Source organism: Somniosus microcephalus, chromosome 5, assembly GCF_052327205.1.
Source record: "Somniosus microcephalus isolate GS21.2 chromosome 5, FLI_Smic_1.0, whole genome shotgun sequence".
Classification (NCBI taxonomy): domain Eukaryota; kingdom Metazoa; phylum Chordata; class Chondrichthyes; order Squaliformes; family Somniosidae; genus Somniosus; species Somniosus microcephalus.
In genome coordinates, this window is record NC_140991.1 from 208,517,062 (window position 1) to 208,539,201 (window position 22,140).

Below are 22,140 nucleotides of genomic sequence, written 5' to 3' on the forward strand. Positions count from 1 at the left end.
GCGGTTAAAAATGCAAGGCAGTGATTTGTTGTTGTGGTTTGCGCTAACGTGACTGGGGGAAATAAATAAAAGCAGCCGGTGATTGGGAATTCCAAAAATCCACAATGTTTCTGTGTGGTTCTTACTCTGCCTGTAACCTATAGAAACACATAAGGACTGACTGGTGCTCTTTTTCATGCAGCTACTCTTCATTTTAATCAAAGCATGGCATTGCAAAACAAAAAAGTTGCCTTGTTAGTTGACAACTGTGGGACTCGAAATATATTTCTACCATATATCCAGCCAATAGTTACTAGTGTAACAGCACTACAAGAGATGCTTGGTGCAAACCGTGATAGTTGTGTATGATGCTGCTTTGGCATTTACATTGGATGTACTTCAGGCATTCTACATGCTCTATTCATCTTGGGAGGAGATGAAAATAGAATCCATTGCCAACTGCTTCTGGCATTGTAAATTCATCCCACCAGCAGGGGAGGCAGCTGAATTTGACAAAGTTGAGGATTTCACACACTGCCAATGGGCAACTCTGAAGCCATGAACCTCTGAGTGCATGAGTTCTCTGTTGTGACTGCCAGCAGACATGAGTTGTGAATCAATTGGTGGTGATGATGAGGAAGTCCTAACATTTGGATGTTGATTGACACGGAAATTGTTGGGAGGATGCTGCTGCTAGTGAGAGTGAGGAAGAGGTTCAAGTGATTGGATCCAGTGAGCAACAGCAACATAGAGGAACCAGCCCTCATCATGGCATCCAGTTCTGTGAGATTGCTAAAGAAGTGGCGAACAACCATGTTGGATGACCCAGAGGAACTTTTCTCTGAGCTAAATAGAGTAGTCAGTTTTATGAATAAATGTGCTGCCAGCAGGAAGCAAACTGAGTACAGGAAACTTTGGTTTATCCGGAGGTTAACTGTCCGGAATGCTCGAGCCACCGGCAAAAATCAGGAGCGGTTTCGTTAGGTTTTTTTTTCCGTTGCTTTTTTTTCCACCAGTCAGGCTCTGCAAGGTCTCGCTGAAGCTGTTGCTAAGCTACAGAGACTCTTGCAAGGTACGGCCGACTGTTTAGAAGCTGTTGCTAAGCAACAGGGTTTGTTGCCAGATACGGAGCTCAAAATCTCCGTATGTTTCAACATTAGCGCTGGTTTGTCCGGCAGTTTTGATGGGACGGCAACAGCTCGGTCCCATCGGTGCCGGATAGCACAAAGTTTCCTGTATTTTGCCAAAGAACTGAATTTTGCATTTGTCTCCAATTTTGACTGCTGCTGGGCCAGCTGCTACTCTTCCAGTTTGCAGGCTTTTGATGCAGAGTACATATAAGCTTATACTGCCTGCCCCTGCCCTCTGGTGCTCCTGGATTTGCTGGCTTCTCTTTGATGGTGGGAAACTGTCCTTTTACTTTTTAAAGGGCTCGTAATTCTTATAACACTGTTGAGTAATTTTTACTTAATATAAGAACTTTAAAACGGGGAAAGTACTGCAAGTGTGGTCTGACCAGCGCCCTGTGCAATTTGATCATGACTTCCTCTGACATGTATTTTGCTGTTTGGTTATATAGTTTAACATTTTGTTGGCTTTGCTGATTGCTGCACAGCATTGGTTCGGCTTGTTGCCTATCGATTCTGCTAAGACTTCTTGGTCTCTTTCAACTTCATCCTTAGCTGTTTCAACACTATTTATGGTGTCAGTCTAGACACAATGGTAGCCTCTAAATCAGAAGGTCATGGGTTCAATCCCCACTCCAGAATTTGAGCACATAATCCAGTTCACTGCAGTGTTGTGGGAGTGCTGCACTGTTAAGAGATGTCATCTTTCAGATGAGACATTAAACCAAGGTCCGGTATTTCCTTTCGGCTGGATGTAGACATGCCGCTTTTCAAAGAAGAGCAGGGGAGGTGTTCTGGCCAATGTTTATCCCTCAACCAACATCACTAAAACACATTTTCTGGTCATTTATCACATTGCTGTTTGAGACCTTGCTGTGGGGAAATTGACTGCCACGTTTCTCTACATTACAACAGTGACTGCAGTTCAAAAATACTTCATCTATATATATAAATAAAAGGATACGTCTCTGTCTGTCTGTCTGTCATAAGCGTATTTACATTTCGGCCGGACAAAAATTGCACCCGCGCTATACAAAAAATGTTCAAAATTCCGCTCATTATCTGCTCATTAGCATTGAGTGACGTCGAGGTCGACCAATCGTACGGTCGAGCGACCTGACGGTCGACCAATCGGTGCGTGTGTGGGCGGGCCTTATCGTTCTGAACCGAGGTGAGTCGCCGCCATCTTGATTCCAAACTTTTCATTTCTTTTTCCTGCTTTCTGCGTGTTTCTTTTCAAATCTACATTTCCACCAAAAAAAAAGTTGCTTTTAAAACACAATTGTTTTTAAAAAAGTTAATTCATTTGTAAATCTTTTTTCTAACCTCTATAATTTTCCTACCTTTCACCGTTTTTCCAGGCAGGCCTCCAAGCCTGGGCGGCTGTTGCCAAGCCACGCCCGAGCTACGCACCGGCCATCCCGCTGGGCCCGATTCTGAACCAGCGGCCAGCCATCTTGGTAAAGGCTGGCTGGGCTAACTGCAAGCTCCTCGCTCGCGCTGCACGGCGCACGCGCACCTCCACACAGAGCACGGCCAGAGGGAAGCGAGCAGGTGTGGGGGCGGGGCTCGGGAGGGGGGGGCAGGGGCTCTGCTCGGGAGGGGGAGCGGAGAGGGTTACCCCGGCAACTGGGCTCGCCAGCCGCAATCAGCCGTCTCAAGCTGCTCAGGCCCGGTCCCGGAGATCGGGAGGCGGAGAGGGGAGGAGGGTAACCAAGGCAACCGGGCCCGGCCAGCCGCAATCGGCCGTCTCGGGCCTGGCCTCGGGAGGGCGGGGCTCGGGCTCACCGGGGCGCTGCGCTCGGCATGTCAGTGCGTGGGGCGGCACGGAGCTCAGCGGAGCCATCGCCGGCAGAGGGGAGAGGGTCTGCTGGCTCCCCCCACTCCCTTTCTCCCCCGCTTCCCCCCCTCTTTTTCCCCTCTCCCCCTCCTCCTCCCCCGCTCTTCCCCCTCCTCCTCCCCCCGGTGGCGTGCGTGCTCTTCCCCCGCCCCCTGGTGGCGCGCGTGCTCTCTCTCTTCCCTCCCCACACCCCCCCCCCCCCTCCCCTGGTGGCGCGCACGCTCTTCCCCCCCCCCCCCCCCCCTGGTGGCGCGCGCTCTCTCTCTTCCCACAACAACATGCCCTCGAAAAAGCCTTGGCACTGCCGGGCACTCCAGCTAGTCGACTATAAAGCACTTTCAGATGTCCTGAGGTTGTGAAAGGCGCTACATAAAAGTTCCAAGTGTGTTGCCCATTTTTCCTAAATATGTGAAGTATTTTATTCTAGTCCATATTAAATTTCATCTACCATTATTCCACCCACCTATGTATTCTGTTTAATGCACTGATTTTGGAGCAGCCACTGCTGATTTCATTGCCCCTCCTAGTTTGATATCTTCTGGAAATTTGATCAATTTGTGTTGAGTTTCTAAATCTTTAATCATTAATGTGATTATAAACAGTTGTGGTCCAACACTGATCCATGGGCACCCACTTAGTACTTCCCTCAACTGACATGATTCTTTTAAATACTGGTTGTTTTAGACACTTAGAAAAACAAAGTCAACATGGATTTATGAAAGAGAAATCGTGTTTGACAAACCTACTGGAGTTTTTTGAGGATGTAACTAGTAGAATAGATAAGGGAGAACCAGTGGATGTGGTGTATTTGGATTTTCAGAAGGTCTTTGATAAAGTCCCACATAAGAGGTTAGTGTGCAAAATTAAAGCACATGGGATTGGGGGTAATATACTGGCATGGATTGAAAATTGGTTAACAGAGAGTAGAAATAAATGGGTCTTTTTTGGGGTGGCAGACAGTGAATAGTGGGGTACTGCAGGGATCAGTACTTGGGCCCCAGCTATTCACTATATATATCCAATGATTTGGATGAGGGAACCAAATGTAATATTTCCAAGTTTGCTGATGACATGAAACTTGGTGGGACTGTGAGTTGTGAGGAGGATGCAAAGAGGCTTCAAGGCGATTTAGACAAGTTGAGTGAGTGGGCAAATACATGGCAGATACAGTATAATGTGGATAAATGTGAAATGATCCAGTTTGGTAGGAAAAACAGAAAGGCAGAGTATATTATTTAAAAAGGTGATAGATTGGGAAATGTTGATGTACAGAGGGACCTGGGTGTCCTTGTATACCAGTCACTGAAGGCAAACATGCAGGTGCAGCAAGCAGTTAGGAAGGCAAATGGTATGTTGGCCTTCATTGCAAGAGAATTTGAGTACAGGAGCAAGGATATCTTACTACTGTTATACAGGGCCTTGGTGAGATCACACCTGGAGTACTGTGTACAGTTTTGGTCTCCTTACCTAAGAAAGTTTATACTTGCCATAGAGGGAGTGCAGCGAAGGTTCACCAGACTGATTCTTGAGATGGCAGGACTGTCGTATGAGGAGAGATTGGTCGACTAGGCCTGTATTCACTAGAATTTAGAAGAATGAGAGGGGATCTCATTGAAACGTATAAAATTCTGACAGGGCTAGACAGACTGGATGCAGGGAGGATGTTTCCACTGGCTAGGGGGTCTAGAACGAGGGGTCACAGTCTCAGGTTACGGGGTAGGACATTTAGGACTGAGATGAGAAATTTCTTCACTCGGAGGGTGGTGAACCTGTGGAATCCTCTACCACAGAAGGCTGTGGAGGCCAAGTCACTGAATATATTTAAGAAGGAGATAGATAGATTTCTAGACACAAAAGGCATCCAGGAGTATGGGGAGAGAGCGGGAATATGGTATTGAGATAGAGGATCAGCCATGATCATATTAAATGGCGGAGCAGGGCCGAATGGCCTTTTCTATTTTTCCATGTTTTTTACCCATCAAGCAATTTCTTATCCATTCCTAAGATTTACCTTGAATCCCCACAGCTTTCAGTTTCTTGATATTATGTGGCATGAATTGAATTAGCTGAAGACTGGCCTCTGGACTAAAGAAAGATCATCCACTCTGCACTTCTGGCTGAAGATGGCTGCAAGCGCATCAGCCTTGCCTTTTGCACTCTCGTGTTGAGATCCAGCATCATTGAGGATAGGGATAGTCATGAAGCCTCCTCTTCCTGTTGCTTAATTGTCAATCACCATTTGCAACTGGATGTAGAAGGGTTGCAGAGCTTTGACCTGATCCAGTGGTTGTGAGATTGCTTAGCTCTGTCCAAAGCATGCTCCTTTCGCTGTTTAGCATGCACAGAGTCCTACGCTGTAGCTTTACCAGGTTGGCTACTCCTCTTCCGGTGCTACTTCTGGCACACACTTTTACATTCCTGCCTTGATGGATAAGGAAAAGATATGCCAGCAATGTTCCCTTTAAGCTGCGTGGCCGCACAGCTGTCTGGAGCTCCCATGCAGGCCGCTTGCCGGCTTTACAATAAGAAAACCACGTGTGGAATTTTGAATGGGCCATGAAAAGGGGCTGTGCACCCAAAAGAAAAATTAAAAGGAACATTATATGTTAGGCCATGAGGCTACAGATTGTGATGGTATACAATTCTGCTGCTGATGGCCAGCATGCCTTATGGATGCCAGTTTTGAGCTGCTAGATGTGTACTTAATCTATCTCACTTCCTTCTTAGGCAGCCCCTCGGAACCGAGCATGACTTGCTTCCACACTAAAAATGAGTTATCAGGTGACTGAGTCTAATACGGGACCTATAGTCTCTGTCGCATGTGGGGCAGACGGTGGTTGAAGGGGCGGGTGGGTGGGGTGCTTGGGTTGACGTGCGTTCCTTGCGCATGGCTTCCGCTTGCTCCCGGCGAAGAGACTCGAAGTGTTTGGCGCCTTCCCGGATGCTTTGTGCGGTCTTGGGCCAGGGATTCCCAGGTGTCGGTGGGGATGTTGCTTCACTTAGCATAGTGGTAATGCCACATTACATGTTGGAGGATGTCCAAGGACGGTGTTTGTCTCCACAAGGACTGTGCGGTGATCACGCCTATCACTGTTGTCATGGACACACACCCCTACGACTGGTAGATTGGTGAGGACGAGGTCACGTAGGTTATTCCCTTGTGTTGGTGCTCTTAACACCTGCCGAGCCCAGTCTGGCAGCTACGTCATTCAGGACTTGGCCAATGGCAGTATGACTGAGCCACACTTGCTGTGCTATGAAGTTCCCCACCCAGAGTATATTCTGTGTCCTTGTTACCCTGCGTGTTTCCTCCAAGTGGCGTTCAACATGGAGTACTGAATCATCAGCTGAGGGAGGGTAGTTGTCGAATTATGTACACTGTTGAATTACTGATAGAATTTCTTAATGTTATGTAGCTATAAAGAAAGAAACAAAGAGCTTGAATGTATGTAGCGCATTTCATAATCTCTGCACGTCCCAAAGCGCTTTACAGTCAGCTTTACAACAGTGACTATACTTCAAAAGTAATGTAGGAAACGTGGCAGCCAAATTGAGCACATCAAGATCCCACAAATAGCAATGTAATAATGACCAGATAATTTTTTTGTGCTGTTGGTTGAAGGATAAATATTGGCCAGGGCACCCGAAGAACTATTTTCTTTGAAATAGTGTTGTGGGATCTTTTACTTCCACCTGAATGGGCAGATGGAGGCTTGGTTTAACATCTCATCCAAAAGACGGAACCTCTGACAGTGCAGCACTCCCTCAGGAGTGTCAGCCTATGTTTATATGCTCAAGTTTCTGGAGTGGGAATTGAACCCCACGACCTTCTGACTCAGGCGCAAGTACGACCACTGAGCCAGAGCTGACACCCGTCTCTCTTTCCACCATTTAATGCTGATAGGGTTAGATGAAGTAGGTGGAGGAAGCTTGTGTGGAGCATAAAAACTGGCATACACCAATTGGGTCGAATGGTGTGTTTATGTGCTGTAAACTTTGTTTCTGCATGTACCTGTATTCACCCAGTGAACCCCTTCTGCTTTCTCCCTGCAGGATAAGTGGAGACCATTTTTGTTTTTAAAAGTCAATTTTGATTTGTTGATTAATTTAACCTGAGCATGCTGACTCAAGGTATGTATTTATCCTGCATGCTCAACATTATGCCTTTAAAGGTGTTCTACTTGTCCTCTACTGAAGTGTTTTTGAACTACCCCTCTGAATCAATTTGCATAAGTTGTTTGCTAATTTCTTCACAGTTGGCCCTTTTAAAATTATATACCAAGTTGATAATCTGGTGTCCCCAAATAGTTTGAGCCACTAACTTGGCTGATTTGTTCATTTGAATCTCATTAGAATAGTTTTTGTCCACTTTTTTGTTTCATAGATCATGGACTGTCCTGCTGATGTAGCCGAGCGAGCTGATAGAGTTATAACTATGCTGCCATCAAGCCCCAATGTGATTGAGGTTTATACTGGCCCAAATGGCATTTTGAAGTAGGTACTTAAGTGTACTACGTAGTTTAATATTTGTTTTAAACAGTTTTAGTTGATGTCAAAGTAGTACTGTAAACTGGAGCTTCGTAGTCACAAGTTTCAGTCTATAATGTAGTATACTGCATATTCCCACTGGGCCCACCCTCAGTAGAATATATGTAGTTGAGAAATTCAGACTATGCACAGAAGTTTCTGAATTAATTGTGTTCCAATATAAAACACATTGTCATGTTTCATGTTTAATAAACTAATATGGTAGGTTGTAAATGTTATTTTTACCATTACCTTAATTTTTGGATTTAAATAACATGCAACCCTATGTATTCTGGTCTTTTGTAAGAGTAGTTATCAAATAGTAACTGTCCTTGATGAAGTTTGGTTCAATCCTGCCCAGTTTAAATTATTTTTAGAACTTCAAAATTTAGTATGTATTTCATAACCTTTCATCATGTTAGTTGACTCCAGTTAAATGATTTTATCTCTTTTTTTCCAAGCGTGTATTTTGCCAAACTTCATTTCTAGAGCTAGAATAGTCAGTGGCAGCCAGTCATGTGACCATCAGGAAGAGGTTACAAGGCAGCATTGGCAAAGGCCTGAGTGCAAGTTATTTGACCCCTGAGGAAGGCACGTGTGTTTTGTGGGAAGTGTAAAGAATAAGGGGAAAAATTTAGTATTTTTGTACTAATTTGGTTCCTGTTTTACTCATCCCAGCACATATGGGTTAAAAACACCTGCAAACAATGGCTAGTCTATTCAATAGACAGCAGCACAGAACCTAGATAGTTGCCTGCATGGGCTTTAATGGCACTTATAGCCTGCTCCTTTTTATGTTCCAGAATGCTTTTGCAAACAGGTGATCATTGGATAAAGCAGCAATCAGAAAGGGGAGGGGACAATCCATACAGTCTAAGGACCAGTATATCCTGTATATTTTATTAAAGTATTGTTTGCATGGCTGTTTGTCTGTAGTAGTTATGAGAGCTGTGGTTTGTTAATGTCTTTTTTTCTGACATCACAGTATCTTGACCAGGTCATTTGATGAATCCAGCCATCTTTAAGGAATGAATTTTGAGTGACAGCTGTGTCTGGGATAAAGGCGTGGCTTGAGCTTTTTATAAAGGGGCTGGTGCAATGATTCTTTGTAGCATCTCTGGGCAGCTCTGTGGCTGGCACTTCCAATTGTGGGCTTATCTGAATTTGTCCACGCCTAGGTCATTAGTCAGTCTGTAGCCTGCAGCAAGACTGCACTGTCAAACTTCATGGTAGTGTTTTATCTTGTATGAAATGCGCAACTATTTTCAAGGGTAAATGTTAAGATAGCTCAGAAGTGTCTTTATTCTTTTGACATTGTAAGGAGCAATATAAAGCTTGTAAACTATTGTAGCATACTATTTGTACAGTGTACGGTTCAGCTATCTGTTTGGTTCAGAGCCCAAGCTTTGGTCTGATGGTATGAATTCATCCACCTACTGAAGACATGGAGAATCATTTGGCAGCATGTGATATATTCCAGTACGCCACAGTACAGTGTTTGACCTCTGGGTCTTGGGCTATTCTTTTAAAATCTAGATACTGGGAAGGAATAGGCATAGGATTTTATAGCATTAATTGAGCATGATTCATTGGGAAACGGGCAGAAAACAGAAGGTTGCCACATACAATGCAATGCCATAAATTATGTTGAAAATCATCTCTCCGCTTTCATGCAGTGCCCGCCTTCTCCCTTCCTAAACAAAAATGATTTGCCAAACATCTTTATGCATGTACAGTGCCCCTTTAAAATGTACACTAATGAATCATGTTACATTTTTGCTTAGAAAGGAGAAGGCGTGCATTGCATGTAAGTGGCGAGATGATTTTCAACAAAATTTATGACATCGCATTGTATGTGGCAACCTTTTGTATGTTGCCTGTTTCCTGTGAAAATTATGTCCATTTAATGGCCATGTCTTATTTCTCTGATGACCCAGTGGATAAAAGTACTGCCAAGTCTGGTATTCCTGATGCCTGCCCTGTATAGAGTGCCCTCAAAACCTCTAGACTAGGGAGGGAAAAATTAAGCAGGATGCCTGCTCCTGATCACTGTCCATTAACTCTTAATGGAAAGTGAGTCAGAGTTATACAGCACAGAAAGAGGCCCTTCGGCCCACCGCGTCTGCGCCGGCCATCAAGCCCTATCTAGAAACATAGGAGATAGCAGGAGTAGGCCATTCGGCCCCTCGAGCCTGCTCCGCCATTCAACGAGATCATGGCTGATCATCCAAACCCTAGCACCCGGTCCCTACACCGACAGCCATCCCACCCAAGCCCTATCCCCATAACCCCACGTATTTAATCCCCCCTAACACTAAGGGCCAATTTTTATCATGGCCAATCAACCTAACCCGCACATCTTTGGACCATGGGAGGAAACCGGAGCACCCAGAGGAAACCCACGCAAACACGGGGAGAATGTGCAAAGTCCACACAGACAGTCACCCGAGGCCGGATTTGAACCCGGGTCCCTGGCGCTGTGAGGCAACAGTGCTAACCACTATTCTAATCCCATTCCAGCACTTGTATGCTATGGCGTTTCAAGTGCTCATCTAAATGCCTCTTGAATGTTGTGAGGGTTCCTGCCTCTACCACCCTTTCAGGCAGTGAGTTCCAGATTCCAACCACCCTCTGGGTGAAAAAGTTTTTCCTCAAATCCCCTCTAAACTTCCTGCCCCTTACCTTGAAACTATGCCCCCTGGTTATTGACCCCTCTACTAAGGGGAAAAGTTCCTTTTTATCTACCCTATCTATGCCCCTCATAATTTTGTACACCTCAATCAGGTCCCCCCTTAGCCTTCTCTGCGCTAAGGAAAACAACCCCAGCCTGTCCAGTCTCTCTTCATAGCTGAAGCGCTACAGCCCAGGTAACATCCTGGTGAACCTCCTCTGCACCCTCTCCAATGCAATCACATCCTTCCTATAGTGTGGCGACCAGAACTGCACACAGTATTCCAGCTGTGGCCTAACTAGCGTTTTGTACAGCTCCATCATAACCTCTCTGCTCTTATATTCTGTGCCTCAGCTAATGAAGGCAAGTATCCCATATGCCTTCTTAACCACCTTATCTACCTGTCCTGCTGCCTTCAGGGATCTATGTACATGCACACCATCCTCTGTCCTTCCAAGGGTCCTACCATTCATTGTGTATTCCCTTGCCTTGTTAGTCCTCCCAAAATGCATCACCTCACTTTTTTCAGGGTTAAATTCCATTTGCCACTGTTCTGCCCATCTGACCAACCCGTCTATATCGTCCTGTAGCCTGAGGCTTCCCTCCTCGCTATTTACCACTCCACCAATTTTTGTGTCATCTGCAAACTTACTGATCATACCTGCTACATTCATATCTAAATCATTAATGTACACGACAAACAACAAAGGACCCAGCACCGATCCCTGCGGTACACCACTGGACACAGGCTTCCAGTCAGCAAAACAAAGTGCTTGTGAAGAAAGGACCAGGCTCTGCTGTGATGTCCTCCATGGTTGAAAAGCCTTCTGACTTCACAGGATCTTTTGGTAAGTACCAAATGCAAGTGGTGCCACTGAAACTCTACCCTAGTTGCTACCTTCCGGAAAGTAGGGAGAAAGCTGTGTTGTTAAAAAGGCCTTGCCTATTTTCGGATTTGACCATTAAGTTGAGTTTCTTCTTAAATCTTCTCGTTACATTACGCTAGAGTGCAACTTTTTCTGCTGAATCAGTGGCCAAATGTTTTGAAGTCTATATTGATCTTTGGCTAACTTTGTATTTTTTTTGCAGGAAAGTCAAGAAAGGTTCATTGCTAATTGATTCGAGCACTATTGATCCTGCAGTTTCTAAGGAAATGTCCAAAGCAGCAGAAAAGACTGGAGCATTGTTCATGGATGCGCCCGTATCTGGAGGTATGCATCCTTAAGAAGTAGGGAAATATTTGCATAAAGGAAATGCTTACAAGAAAGCTGTCCACTACTGAGGTAGAGTGTGTTTAACTTAGCCTCTTTCTTGATGGCCACAAAATCTAACATAAGAACATAAGAAATAGGAGCAGAAGTAGGCCAATCGGCCCCTTGAGCCTGCTCCACCATTCAATAAGATCATGGCTGATCTGATCCTAACCTCAAATCTTTTATCACTCTCCATCCCACCCGAACCCATGTGATCTCCCGGGAGAGGCGAAAAACCAGAGAAAAAACCCAATGGCCAATTTGGGAGAAAAAATCTGGGAAATTCCTCTCTGACCCATCTAGGCGATCGAAACTCTTCCAGGAGATCACACTGTCCCTATATTTTCTACAGTACTTACCTTCTGTAAAGGCGATCTCCACTCCAGCCAGGAGCAGGAATAAAACCATCTCCTGAAATCTAACACAAAATTAGAACACAAGAAGTAGGAGCAGAACCAGGCTACATGGCCCCTGGGCCCGCTCCACTACCCACAGGGCCATGACCATTCTGAACCTAGACTCGTGTCCAATTTCCTGCCTGCTCCCCGTAACCCTTAATTCCCTTTACTTCTAGGAAACTATCTATTTCTGTTTTAAATTTATTTAATGATGTAGCTTCCACAGCTTTCCTGGGGCAGCAAATTCCACAAACCTACCACCCTCTGAGTGAAGAAGTTTCTCCTCATCTCAGTTTTGAAAGAGCAGCCCCTTATTTTAAGATTATGCCTCCTAGTTCTAGTTTCACCCATCATTGGGAACATCCTCACCGCATCCACCCGATCAAGCCCCTTCACAATCTTATATGTTTCAATAAGATCGCCTCTCATTCTTCTGAACTCCAATGAGTAGAGTCCCAATCTACTCAACCTCTCCTCATATGACCACCCCCTCATCCCTGGGATTAACCGAGTGAACCTTCTTTGTACTGACTCGAGAGCAAGTATGTCTTCTTAAGTATGGACACCAAAACTGTATGCAGTATTCCAGGTGCGGTCTCACCAATACCTTGTACAACTGCAGCAATACCTCCCTGTTTTTATATTCTATCCCCCTAGCAATAAAAGCCAACATTCCATTGGCCTTCTTGATCACTTGCTGCACCTGCATACTAACTTTTTGAGTTTTGTGCACCAGGACCCCCAGATCACTTTGTACTACAGTACTTTCCAGTTTCTTGCCATTAAGATAATAACTTGCTCTATGATTTTTCCTGCCAAAGTGCATAACCTCACACTTTCCAGTATTGTATTCCATCTGCCAAATCTCTGCCCACTTACTTAGCCTGTCTATGTCACTTTGCAGGTTTTTTATGTCCTCACTCACTACTTTCCCTCCCATCTTAGTATCATCTGCAAACTTTGATATGTTACACTCGGTCCCCTCCTCCAAATCGTTAATATAGATTGTAAAGAGTTGGCGACCCAGCACTGACCCCTGCGGAACACCACTAGTTACTGATTGCCAGTCTGAGAATGAACCATTTATCCCAACTCTCTGCCTTCTGTTAGATAGCCAATTCTCCACCCACGCCAGAATATTACCCCCAATCCCCTGATTTTTTTATATCTTGAGCAACAATTTTTTGTGTGGCACCTTGTCAAATGCTTTTTGGAAGTCTAAATACACTACGTCCACTGGTTCTCCTTTTATCCACCCTGTATGTTACTTCCTCAAAGAACTCGAGCAAATTTGTCAAACATGACTTCCCCTTCATGAAACCATGCTGAGTTTGTCCTATTAAATTTATGTTTATCCAAATGTCCTGTTACTGTCTCCTTAATAATGGACTCTAACATTTTACCAACCACAGATGTTAGCCTAACAGGTCTATAGTTTCCAGCCTTCTGCCTACTGCCCTTTTTAAATAAGGGTGTTACATTAGCAGTTTTCCAATCTGCCGGGACCTTTGCTGAGTCCAGGGAGTTTTGGAAAATTATTACCAATGCATCCACAATCCCTACCGCCACTTCCCTCAAGACCCTAGGATGTAATCCATCAGGTCCAGGGGATTTATCCGGCTTAAGTCCCATTATTTTACCAAGTACCACTTCCTTAGTGATTTTAATCGTATTTAGCTCTTCTTCCCCCTAGAGCCCCCTGTTTGTCCAGTGTTGGGATATTCTTAGTGTCCTCTACCGTAAAGACTGATACAAAATATTTGTTCAGTGTTTTTGCCATCTCCATGTTTCCCACCATTAATTTCCCAGTCTCATCCTCTAAGGGACCAACATTTACTTTAGCCACCCTTTTTCTTTTTATATAACTATAGAAACTTTTGCTATCTGTTTTTATATTTTTTGCTAATTTACTTTCATAATCTATCTTCCCTTTCTTAATCACTCTTTTAGTTATTTTTTGCTGTCTTTTAAAGACTTCCCAATCTTCTATCCTCCCACTAGATTTGGCTACCTTATATGCCCTTGTTTTTAGTCGGATACTATCCTTAATTACTTTACTTAGCCACGGGTGGCTATCTTTTCCTTTACACCCTTTTTTCCTCAGTGGAATATATATTTTTTGGAAGTTGTAAAATAACTCCTTAAATGTACACCACTGATCATGTACCGTCTTACCCTTTAATCTATTTTCCCAGTCCACTCTAATCAATTCCGCTCTCATACTTTCATCGTCTCCTTTATTCAAGCTCAGCACGCTTGTTTGAAATTCAACCTTCTCACCCTCTAATTGAATATGGAATTCAACCATGTTATGGTCACTCATTCCAAGGGGATCCTTTACTAGGACATTTTTAATTAATCCTGTCTCATTACACAGGACCAAATCTAAGGTTGCTTGCCCCCTGGTCGGTTCAGTTACATACTGCTCAAGAAACCCATCCCTAATACACTCAATGAACTCATCCTCAAGGCTGCTCTTCCCAATTTGATTTGTCCAGTTAATATGATAGTTAAAATCCCCCATAATTATAGCTGTTCCCTTATTACAAGCCTCAACTATTTCCTGATTAATACTCCGTCCAACAGAGTTGCAACTGTTCGGAGGCCTATAGACTACGCCCACTAGTGTTTTTTTCCCCCTTATTATTCCTTCTCTCTACCCAAACTGTTTCACTATCCTGCTCCTTTGACCCAATATCATTTCTCTGTAGAGCAGAAATCAGGGCCTGGATTTTACTTTTCAGGGCGAAGTTAATGTGTGGATTGGGCTGGGGAGATCCTTCTCTCCACACTAGCCCTGATACATTTTGCTGGGTTGAGGCTCCTGACTGGAGGGTGCCCATTAGTGCCAGACAGGAATCTCCAAAGCGTTGCCGCTGCAGCACTCAAATCCATAGGCCTGGCCTCACTACCACAATTTTCATGTGATGGGCCAAGAAAGAGCGGACAACGGTAGTTCCAACCAGGAGAGGGAAATCTGGGCTGGGTGGCGATAGGCCTCACTGTCTGAATGTTCTAACATTCTCTGCTGTGATTATGTCTGATTTTGGGAGAAGTCTCTTCAGTCCCTGCCCCCCCCCCCCCCCCCCCCCCCAAACATCTTGTACTCCCTGTGCTGGAATTGCAGTAAATCAACACATCCCAAGGCTAGTTGCGAAATAAGTTTGTCTGGTTAGTGTTTATTTTGCATGATATTTGAGACACTTGGAGGCAGGTCAGGTGTCCTAGACTTAAGATATTAGCAGATTTCCCATGTAGCATACAAAAGATTAGAACCATTGGTTTATCGTGACTCAATAAATCAAATAGCAGTTTTATTATTATGGAAGGAACTTGTAAATCAGTTATTTTGATTGCTGTCTTGAACTATATTTAATTTTTGTTTTTTGGGAGTTCAGTATACAGAGGAAGGTGGTAGGGAGGGTGCTGCAGGTAACTTGTAGAAACTGTGTTTAGCAGTTGTGGAGCATGCTGGAGGCCTTGTATGTTGGGAGAGCCAGGAGAATGCTCAGCAGGGGTGTGGTGGGGGTGCAGGGAAGCAGCAAGAGATGGCAGAAGGGAGGAGTGGCGGAAGGAGAATTAATTTCCTTCACTCTCAGAAAGTAGATCAGATTATTCTCCCTACTGGTAATTTGGGTAAATTTACATTTTTCTAAAATGAATACAGTTGCGTAATCTAGCTCCTCCCACATGACTGAACTCCAATCCTTGTTTTCAGCAGTTTTATTGCTTTAATAGTACTGAAAATCCATTTAAAGAAATTGAAGCAGGTTGTTGCCAATGATGGGTTTGTAAGTGGAAGGTGGATCAGTGCTCTGGGACTAGTTTTGGCAGGAGGACTACATTGGTTTGGGATTTGCGGGAAGGGAATGGCAAGCATAAGGAGCCAGAAATCTGAGGTTGGTAATGTGCATAACCGCAACCCAGCACCACCTACCCTGGAGACAGGACTCAATTAATGATAAGTGTGTAGGAGTCTACGTACTCCTAGCAAAAAATACTGAACTCGGAGAGGTTCAACAGAAAAGGTTTAATTGTTGAGACTGCATGTTGAACACAAAAATGGCGTCGGAGACTACACCAAGTCCGACTGCCTTTCATCAGTCCACAGCTTCGACTGCTCCTCCCCCGCTCTGGGCTTAACTATGTTGCAGATCGAGTTTCTTAAAGATGTGATCCTTCTTAAAGGCATGACGCCTGATTTATAGTCTACGGACCGAAAAGCGGATTGTGTCCTTTCTGTGATCGGTACGCCACACAGCTCCCCCCAGAATCCGCTAGTAGGGAGTGTATGAACCAGCTTGGCGGCTTGATGGCACGGCCGGAACGGCTCTTGGCGGTTGGTGTCGGGAGCGGGGCGGTCGGACGCGTCGGGCTCTTAGGCGGTCTGCCCCGCGGTGGGGGTTGGCCAACTTGAACGGGTTCGTCGGGCTCTAGGTGCGCCAGCTTGAGCTGGTCGACCGACACCTTGTCAGTTCTGCCGCCCACTTCGAGGAGGAAGAACTTGTTCCCCGTCTGGAGTACCTTGTAGGGTCCGTCGTATGGGGGCCGTAGAGGTCCTCAGTGGGCGTCATGGCGCACGAAAACAAATTTGGCCATGTGCAGGCTAGGGGGTACGCGGGTTGCTGGTTCGCTGTGCCGGCCGGTGGGTACCAGAGCGAACTGTTGTGCTCGGTTGGCGAAAGCGCGGCGTTGCTGGTCAGCCGACCAGGGGGTCGTGGCAGTGGGCAGGAGCTCTCCGGGTACGCGCAGCGGCTGGCCGTATACGAGTTCTGCCGCCGAGGCTTGCAGGTCTTCCTTGACCGCGGAGCATAGGCCAAGTAGCACCCATGGGAGGCGGTCGATCCAAGCCTCGTCCTCGAGGCTGGCGCGGAGGGACGCCTTCATGGACCTGTGGAATCGCTCGCACAGTCCGTTGGCTTGGGGGTGGTAAGCCGTGGTGCGGTGAACGGCCACCCCAAGGTTTCGGGCGATGGCGGCCCACAGATCAGAGGTGAACTGCGGGCCTCTATCCGACGTCATGTCGGAGGGGACGCCGAACCGAGCGACCCAGGTACCGATGAACGCCCTCGCGATGTCGGCGGTGGTGGTGGACGTCAGTGGAATGGCCTCGGGCCAGCGGGTGGTACGGTCCACGATTGTCAGCAGGTGCGTGTGACCTTGTGATGGCGGCAGGGGGCCGACGAGGTCGATGTGGATGTGGTCAAACCTTTCTGGCACGGTGAACTCCTCGAGTGGGGCTTTGACGTGCTGGTGGATTTTGGCACGCTGGCAAGCTATGCAGGATCTGGACCAGACGCGCACATCTTTGCGCAGGCTGCGCCAGACAAATCGGTTGGCCACCAGTCTAATGGACGCGCGGGTGCCGGGGTGTGAGAGGCCGTGGACGATGTCGAACACCCGTTTTCGCCAGGACGCCGGGACTACGGGGCGGGGTTGCACCAAGGAGGTGTTGCATTTGACTGTGACGGTGGACGGGCCGCAGGCGACGTCGGTCAGTCGCAGCCCTGGGAGGGTTGTGGGCGCGGAGAGCAGATCGGGGTCGGTGCGTTGCTCCGCTGCCAGTTGAGCATAGTCCACTGCCAGGTGGACGGCGGGGCGGGATAGGCAGTCGGCCACCACGTTGTCTCGACCGGAGACGTACCGATGTCCGTGGTGAATTCAGACACCGCGGCGAGCTGGCGTTGTTGCCTGGCTGACCACGGGTCCGCAGATTTTGCCATCGCGAATGTCAGGGGTTTGTGGTCGACAAACGCGGTGAAGGGGTGGCCCTCCAGAAGAAATCTAAAATGGCGGACTGCTAGGTACAGTGCGAGAAGCTCGCGGTCAAAGGCGCTGTATTTGGCCTCCGGGGGGGGGCAGTTGGCGGCTGAAAAAGGCCAGCGGTTGCCAGGCCCCGTTGACCCACTGTTCGTACACGGCGCCGACCGCGTGGTCGGAGGCGTCCGTGGTGAGGGCCGCCCTGGCGTTGGGCTGTGGGTGAGCGAGCATGGTGGCGTCGGCGAGCGCCTTTTTGGTCGCGTCGAAAGCGGTCAACATGTCCGCCGACCACTCGATCGCCATTCTGTCTTTCTTACCCCGGAGGGCTTCGTATAGGGGCCGCATGAGGGAGGCTGCTCCGGGAATGAAGCGGTTGTAAAAGTTGATCATCCCCAAGAACTCCTGGAGGCCTTTGATGGTGGTAGGCCGGGGGAACTGCTGGACGGCTTGCACCTTGGCGGGCAGGGGAATGGCTCCGTCCTGCGTGATGTGGTGGCCGAGGAATTCGATCCTGCTGAGGCCGAATTGGCACTTGGCTGGGCTGATGATGAGCCCGTGCTCACTGAGCCGCTGGAACAGGGTGCGGAGGTGCTCGATGTGTTCCTGCTTGGAGGAACTAGCTACCAGGATTTCATCCAGGTAGACAAAGAGGAACTTCAGGTCCCGGAGGACCGAGTCCATGAGCCGCTGGAAGGCCTGGGCCGCGTTTTTGAGGCCGAAGGGCATTCGGAGGAACTCGAATAGCCCAAAAGGGGTGATTATGGCCGTCTTGGGAATGTCCGTGGGGTGGACTGGCACCTGATGGTAACCGCGCACCAGGTCGATTTTGGAGAAGACTGAGCGGCCGGCCAGTCTAGCCGAGAAGTCTTGAATGTGCGGTATGGGGTACCGATCCGGCGTGGTGGCGTCGTTTAGGCGCCGGTAGTCCCCGCAGGGGCGCCATCCCCCGTCGGGTTTGGTGACGATGTGGAGTGGGGAGGCCCAGGGGCTGTTGGAGCGGCGGATGATGCCGAGCTGTTCCATTGTGGCGAACTCGGCCCGCGCGATCTCCAGCTTGGCCGGGTCCAGCCTGCGGGTGTGGGCATACACCGGTTGGCCTGTGGTGGGGATGAAGTGTTCTACCCCGTGCTTAGCAACTTTCGCGGAGAAGGTCGGGTTGGTGAGGGCTGGGAACTCAGCCAGGAGTGCTGAGTAGTCGTCCGTTGAGCGGGCGCGGCACTGCCACGCCATTTCGGCGGGTTGGGGGGGGCCATGGCGCCCGGGATAGGTGACATGGTGTTCATGTCCACGAGGCGGCGCCGAGGCATGTCGACCAACAGGCCGTGGGCGCACAGGAAATCCGCACCGAGGAGCGGGGAGAGCACCTTGGCGGTGATAAACTCCCAGTGGTAGCGGCGGCCTGCGAGGGTGATGGTGCGGGTGCCGTATGTCCGGATGTCGGTGCCATTGGCGGCAGCCAGCGCAGGGCCGCGGCCGCCTCGCTGGATCTCGAGGGCGGACGCGGGGATGATGCTGTGCTGCGCGCCCGTGTCGCATAGGAAATGGCGTCCGGAGGCGCTGTCCGTAACGTACAGCAGCGCGCCTGCTTGCCCCACGGCCATCGTGTAGGCCGGTGTGGGGGCGGTTGGAAACGTGCAGGGATGGTTGCAGCGGCGTGCCCGTGCGCCGAACCGGGTATGGAAGTAGCAGTAGCCCTGGGTCGGAGGGCTTGGGGGACGTGGGGGCCTCGTGGCCGAGCTCTGTGGCCGCGCGATAGAGGGTGAAGCGCGCGCCGACGCTGCGGAGGCCAGGTCGGGGGTGACGGCGTGGTTGGAGCCGGCGGACAGGAGCTTATCGGCTTCATCGGCCAGGGCCTCGAGGTCCGTGAGGCTGGACGCCACAATCGCCGGGCGGATGCTGGGAGGTAGTTGGCGGATAAAGAGCGTGCGGAAGAGGGAGCCGGGCGATTTCTCGTTGGTCAGAGCAAGCATGTGTGAGAGCAAGTCTGACGACGTGGAGTCGCCGAGGCCCGGGAGGTCGAGGAGGTGGCAGTTGCGCAATAATTGGGAGGCTGTGAATTTTTTAAGGGGCGCAGCCTTGAGATGTGCGTACTTGCCTTCCTCCGAAGGGTTTTGTAGTGTTGTCCAGACTTTCATGATTGTGGAGCTGCCCAGGGAGGCGAGGAGGTAGTCGTACATCGTTGCGTCGGCGGTGATGCCGCGGAGTCGGAATTGCGATTCGGCTTGAAGGAGGTGGTGGCTAGGTTCTCCCAGAACTCCGGCAGCTTCACAGAAACTGCGTTTGTGTCAGCCAGCTTAGGAGTCGTCCTGAGCGTCGGGGTCACCAATGTAGGAGTCTACGTACTCCTAGCAAAACATACTGAACTCGGAGAGGTTCAACAGAAAAGGTTTAATTGTTGAGACTGCATGTTGAACACAAAAATGGAGTCGGAGACTACACCAAGTCCGACTGCCTTTCATCAGTCCACAGCTTCGACTGCTCCTCCCCCGTTCTGGGCTTAACTATGTTGCAGATCGAGTTTCTTAAAGATGTGATCCTTCTTAAAGGCATGACGCCTGATTTATAGTCTACGGACGGAAAAGCGGATTGTGTCCTTTCTGTGATCAGTACGCCACAAGTGTAGGTTAAATGTAGATACATAGTTCAGTGTGATTTAAATACTGTGACAGGAAAGTGCTGCAGGAATTAAGTGTGACACAGAAAATGCACGCGTACTCAAGACTTAAATATCACATGCAGATTCGCGGTGAGTCGGATGATGCGCTTTTCTTACAATAATAATAAAGATGTTGCACAATGAAGGGCATAATATCAGGGCCAATGACTTACAGTGACTAAATCAAATTCTGATTTCATTATATGGTATTGTGGGATTTTTATCAGAATCCTGTGAACAGCCATTATTTTCTATATATTCCCATACCCATGTATTTCATTTTTATCCCTTGCCATTTTTAATGCTGCAGTTACATAGGTGTTACACAACATATGCCTGTTGGAGTTAGATATCTGGGGGAAAAATTCGGTTGATTTGCGCTTCCCGTTAGCGCCCTTAGGATGCTAACGGGGCGCAAAGCAACTAGCACCTGGGCGCGGCACCGCGAACGCCACCCGCGAAATTCAGTGGGAGGTTAGCAGCGGTAGTAATCGTTAGCGCCCTGTGGTGCTACGCCATCGCCGTGCGCAGCGCCCAAGCTGTGATCTTCGGTAGCGCCTCCTGACGCTATGTCCGACGGGGTCAAGGGGGCCTACCTGTGGCCGGGGCAAAGCAAATTAAAGGGAAGGTGCCGGGTGGCCATTTTTGTTGCTGGCTGCCTGCCAGCACCTGCCCACTTTGCCGTCCCCGGCCTTCTGTGCAGCCGCACCCCCCCCCCCCCCCCACCACCGGCCCCGCGGAGTGCCGGCTGTGCTCCGTGAGCCCGGCACTTCTCTTGAATGTCGGGCTCTTTTGCCAGCACTCCGATTCCCTGGTGGCCCAGCTGGGCCCCGGGCCACGCTGCGCTAGGCCCCCCCCTTTTAATAAGGGGAGGAAGGCCTGCCGTACTGCGGCACATAGCACCGCGATATTCACTCGCAGCGCCGCAAAAGGGAGGCGGGTGCTTCCAGTAGCGCCCTGCCTCCCTCTTGGGGCGCTACCGGTGAATTTTGGGCGCTAACTTGTTCGGGGCACTCGCAAAGTTAGCGCCCCAAAGGGGGCACGACTCACTTTTTCCCCCCTGGTATTTAGCAGTACTGGGGAGGGAAGTATGGCTTAGGATAGTGGGTGGGGGGGTGGTTGTTCTGGGAATTTGTCACTTGTGGGTGTGGTCCTGGTGGTTTGGCAGTACTGGAGTGGTAGTCGTGCAGTTTAACAACAGTGGGGTGGAGATGCATAAGGGAGGTTTCCTGTAGTCTGATACCATGTAGATGGGGAATTGTGTTGGACTGTGGAGGGGATCCTGAGTTTTGACAACTGGGAGAATGTAATGTAGGGTTTGGCTCACTGATAGATTCCTGGGGTCTGTCAGCAGTGAAGGGGGAGGATCTGGGCCTGATAATGCTTGGAGGAAGGAGTAGAGTTCTGGGCAGCACCAGTTTGTAATTTTCTAAAAGATCTTTGCGAACATAAATTCAGTGTTTTGGTATTGATTCCTGGATCTCCTGGGCCTGTGACTCACTTCTTGCACTCTCTCTTACTCATGCGTGCTCTTTGTTACGTACACGTGTGCTTAACTGTGTGTCTTTTGCTCGCATTCTTTCTTTCCTAAGTTGTGCTCCCTCTTTGTCTCTCTTGTGGGCATGTGCTCTCCCTGTCTATCTTTTGTTATGTCTCCAGGTGTCATGCTCTCTTACTGTATGTCTCGCTCATGCTCTCTTTATTGCGCATAACTTTTTCACTCCCACGTGCACATCTCTCACTCGCTCCTTCACGTGCACCCCTCGCTCTGTCTGCACCTCCTTTCACCTTTGTGTTGCATGCCTCTTTCTCCCCTTGCCCTGTTACGTGCAACTTTCAGTCATGCACCCATGTCTTGCCACTCTGACTGTGTGTGTGTGTGTTTTCAAATCATTCTCCATAACTGACTGACTGACTAAAATAGTTTTA

At 48.4% G+C, this 22,140-nt stretch overlaps 1 protein-coding gene across 1 annotated transcript in view; it reads left to right on the forward strand.

Moving 5' to 3' along the window:
• hibadhb (3-hydroxyisobutyrate dehydrogenase b) overlaps positions 1-22,140 on the forward strand; it is a 175,810-nt gene that overhangs the window by 25,252 nt on the left and 128,418 nt on the right. Inside the window, exons 3-4 of the mRNA XM_085988628.1 lie at positions 7,331-7,440; positions 11,234-11,355. Of these exons, the coding sequence (XP_085844754.1) occupies positions 7,331-7,440; positions 11,234-11,355 (232 nt within the window). The remainder of the gene's footprint in view (positions 1-7,330; positions 7,441-11,233; positions 11,356-22,140) is intronic.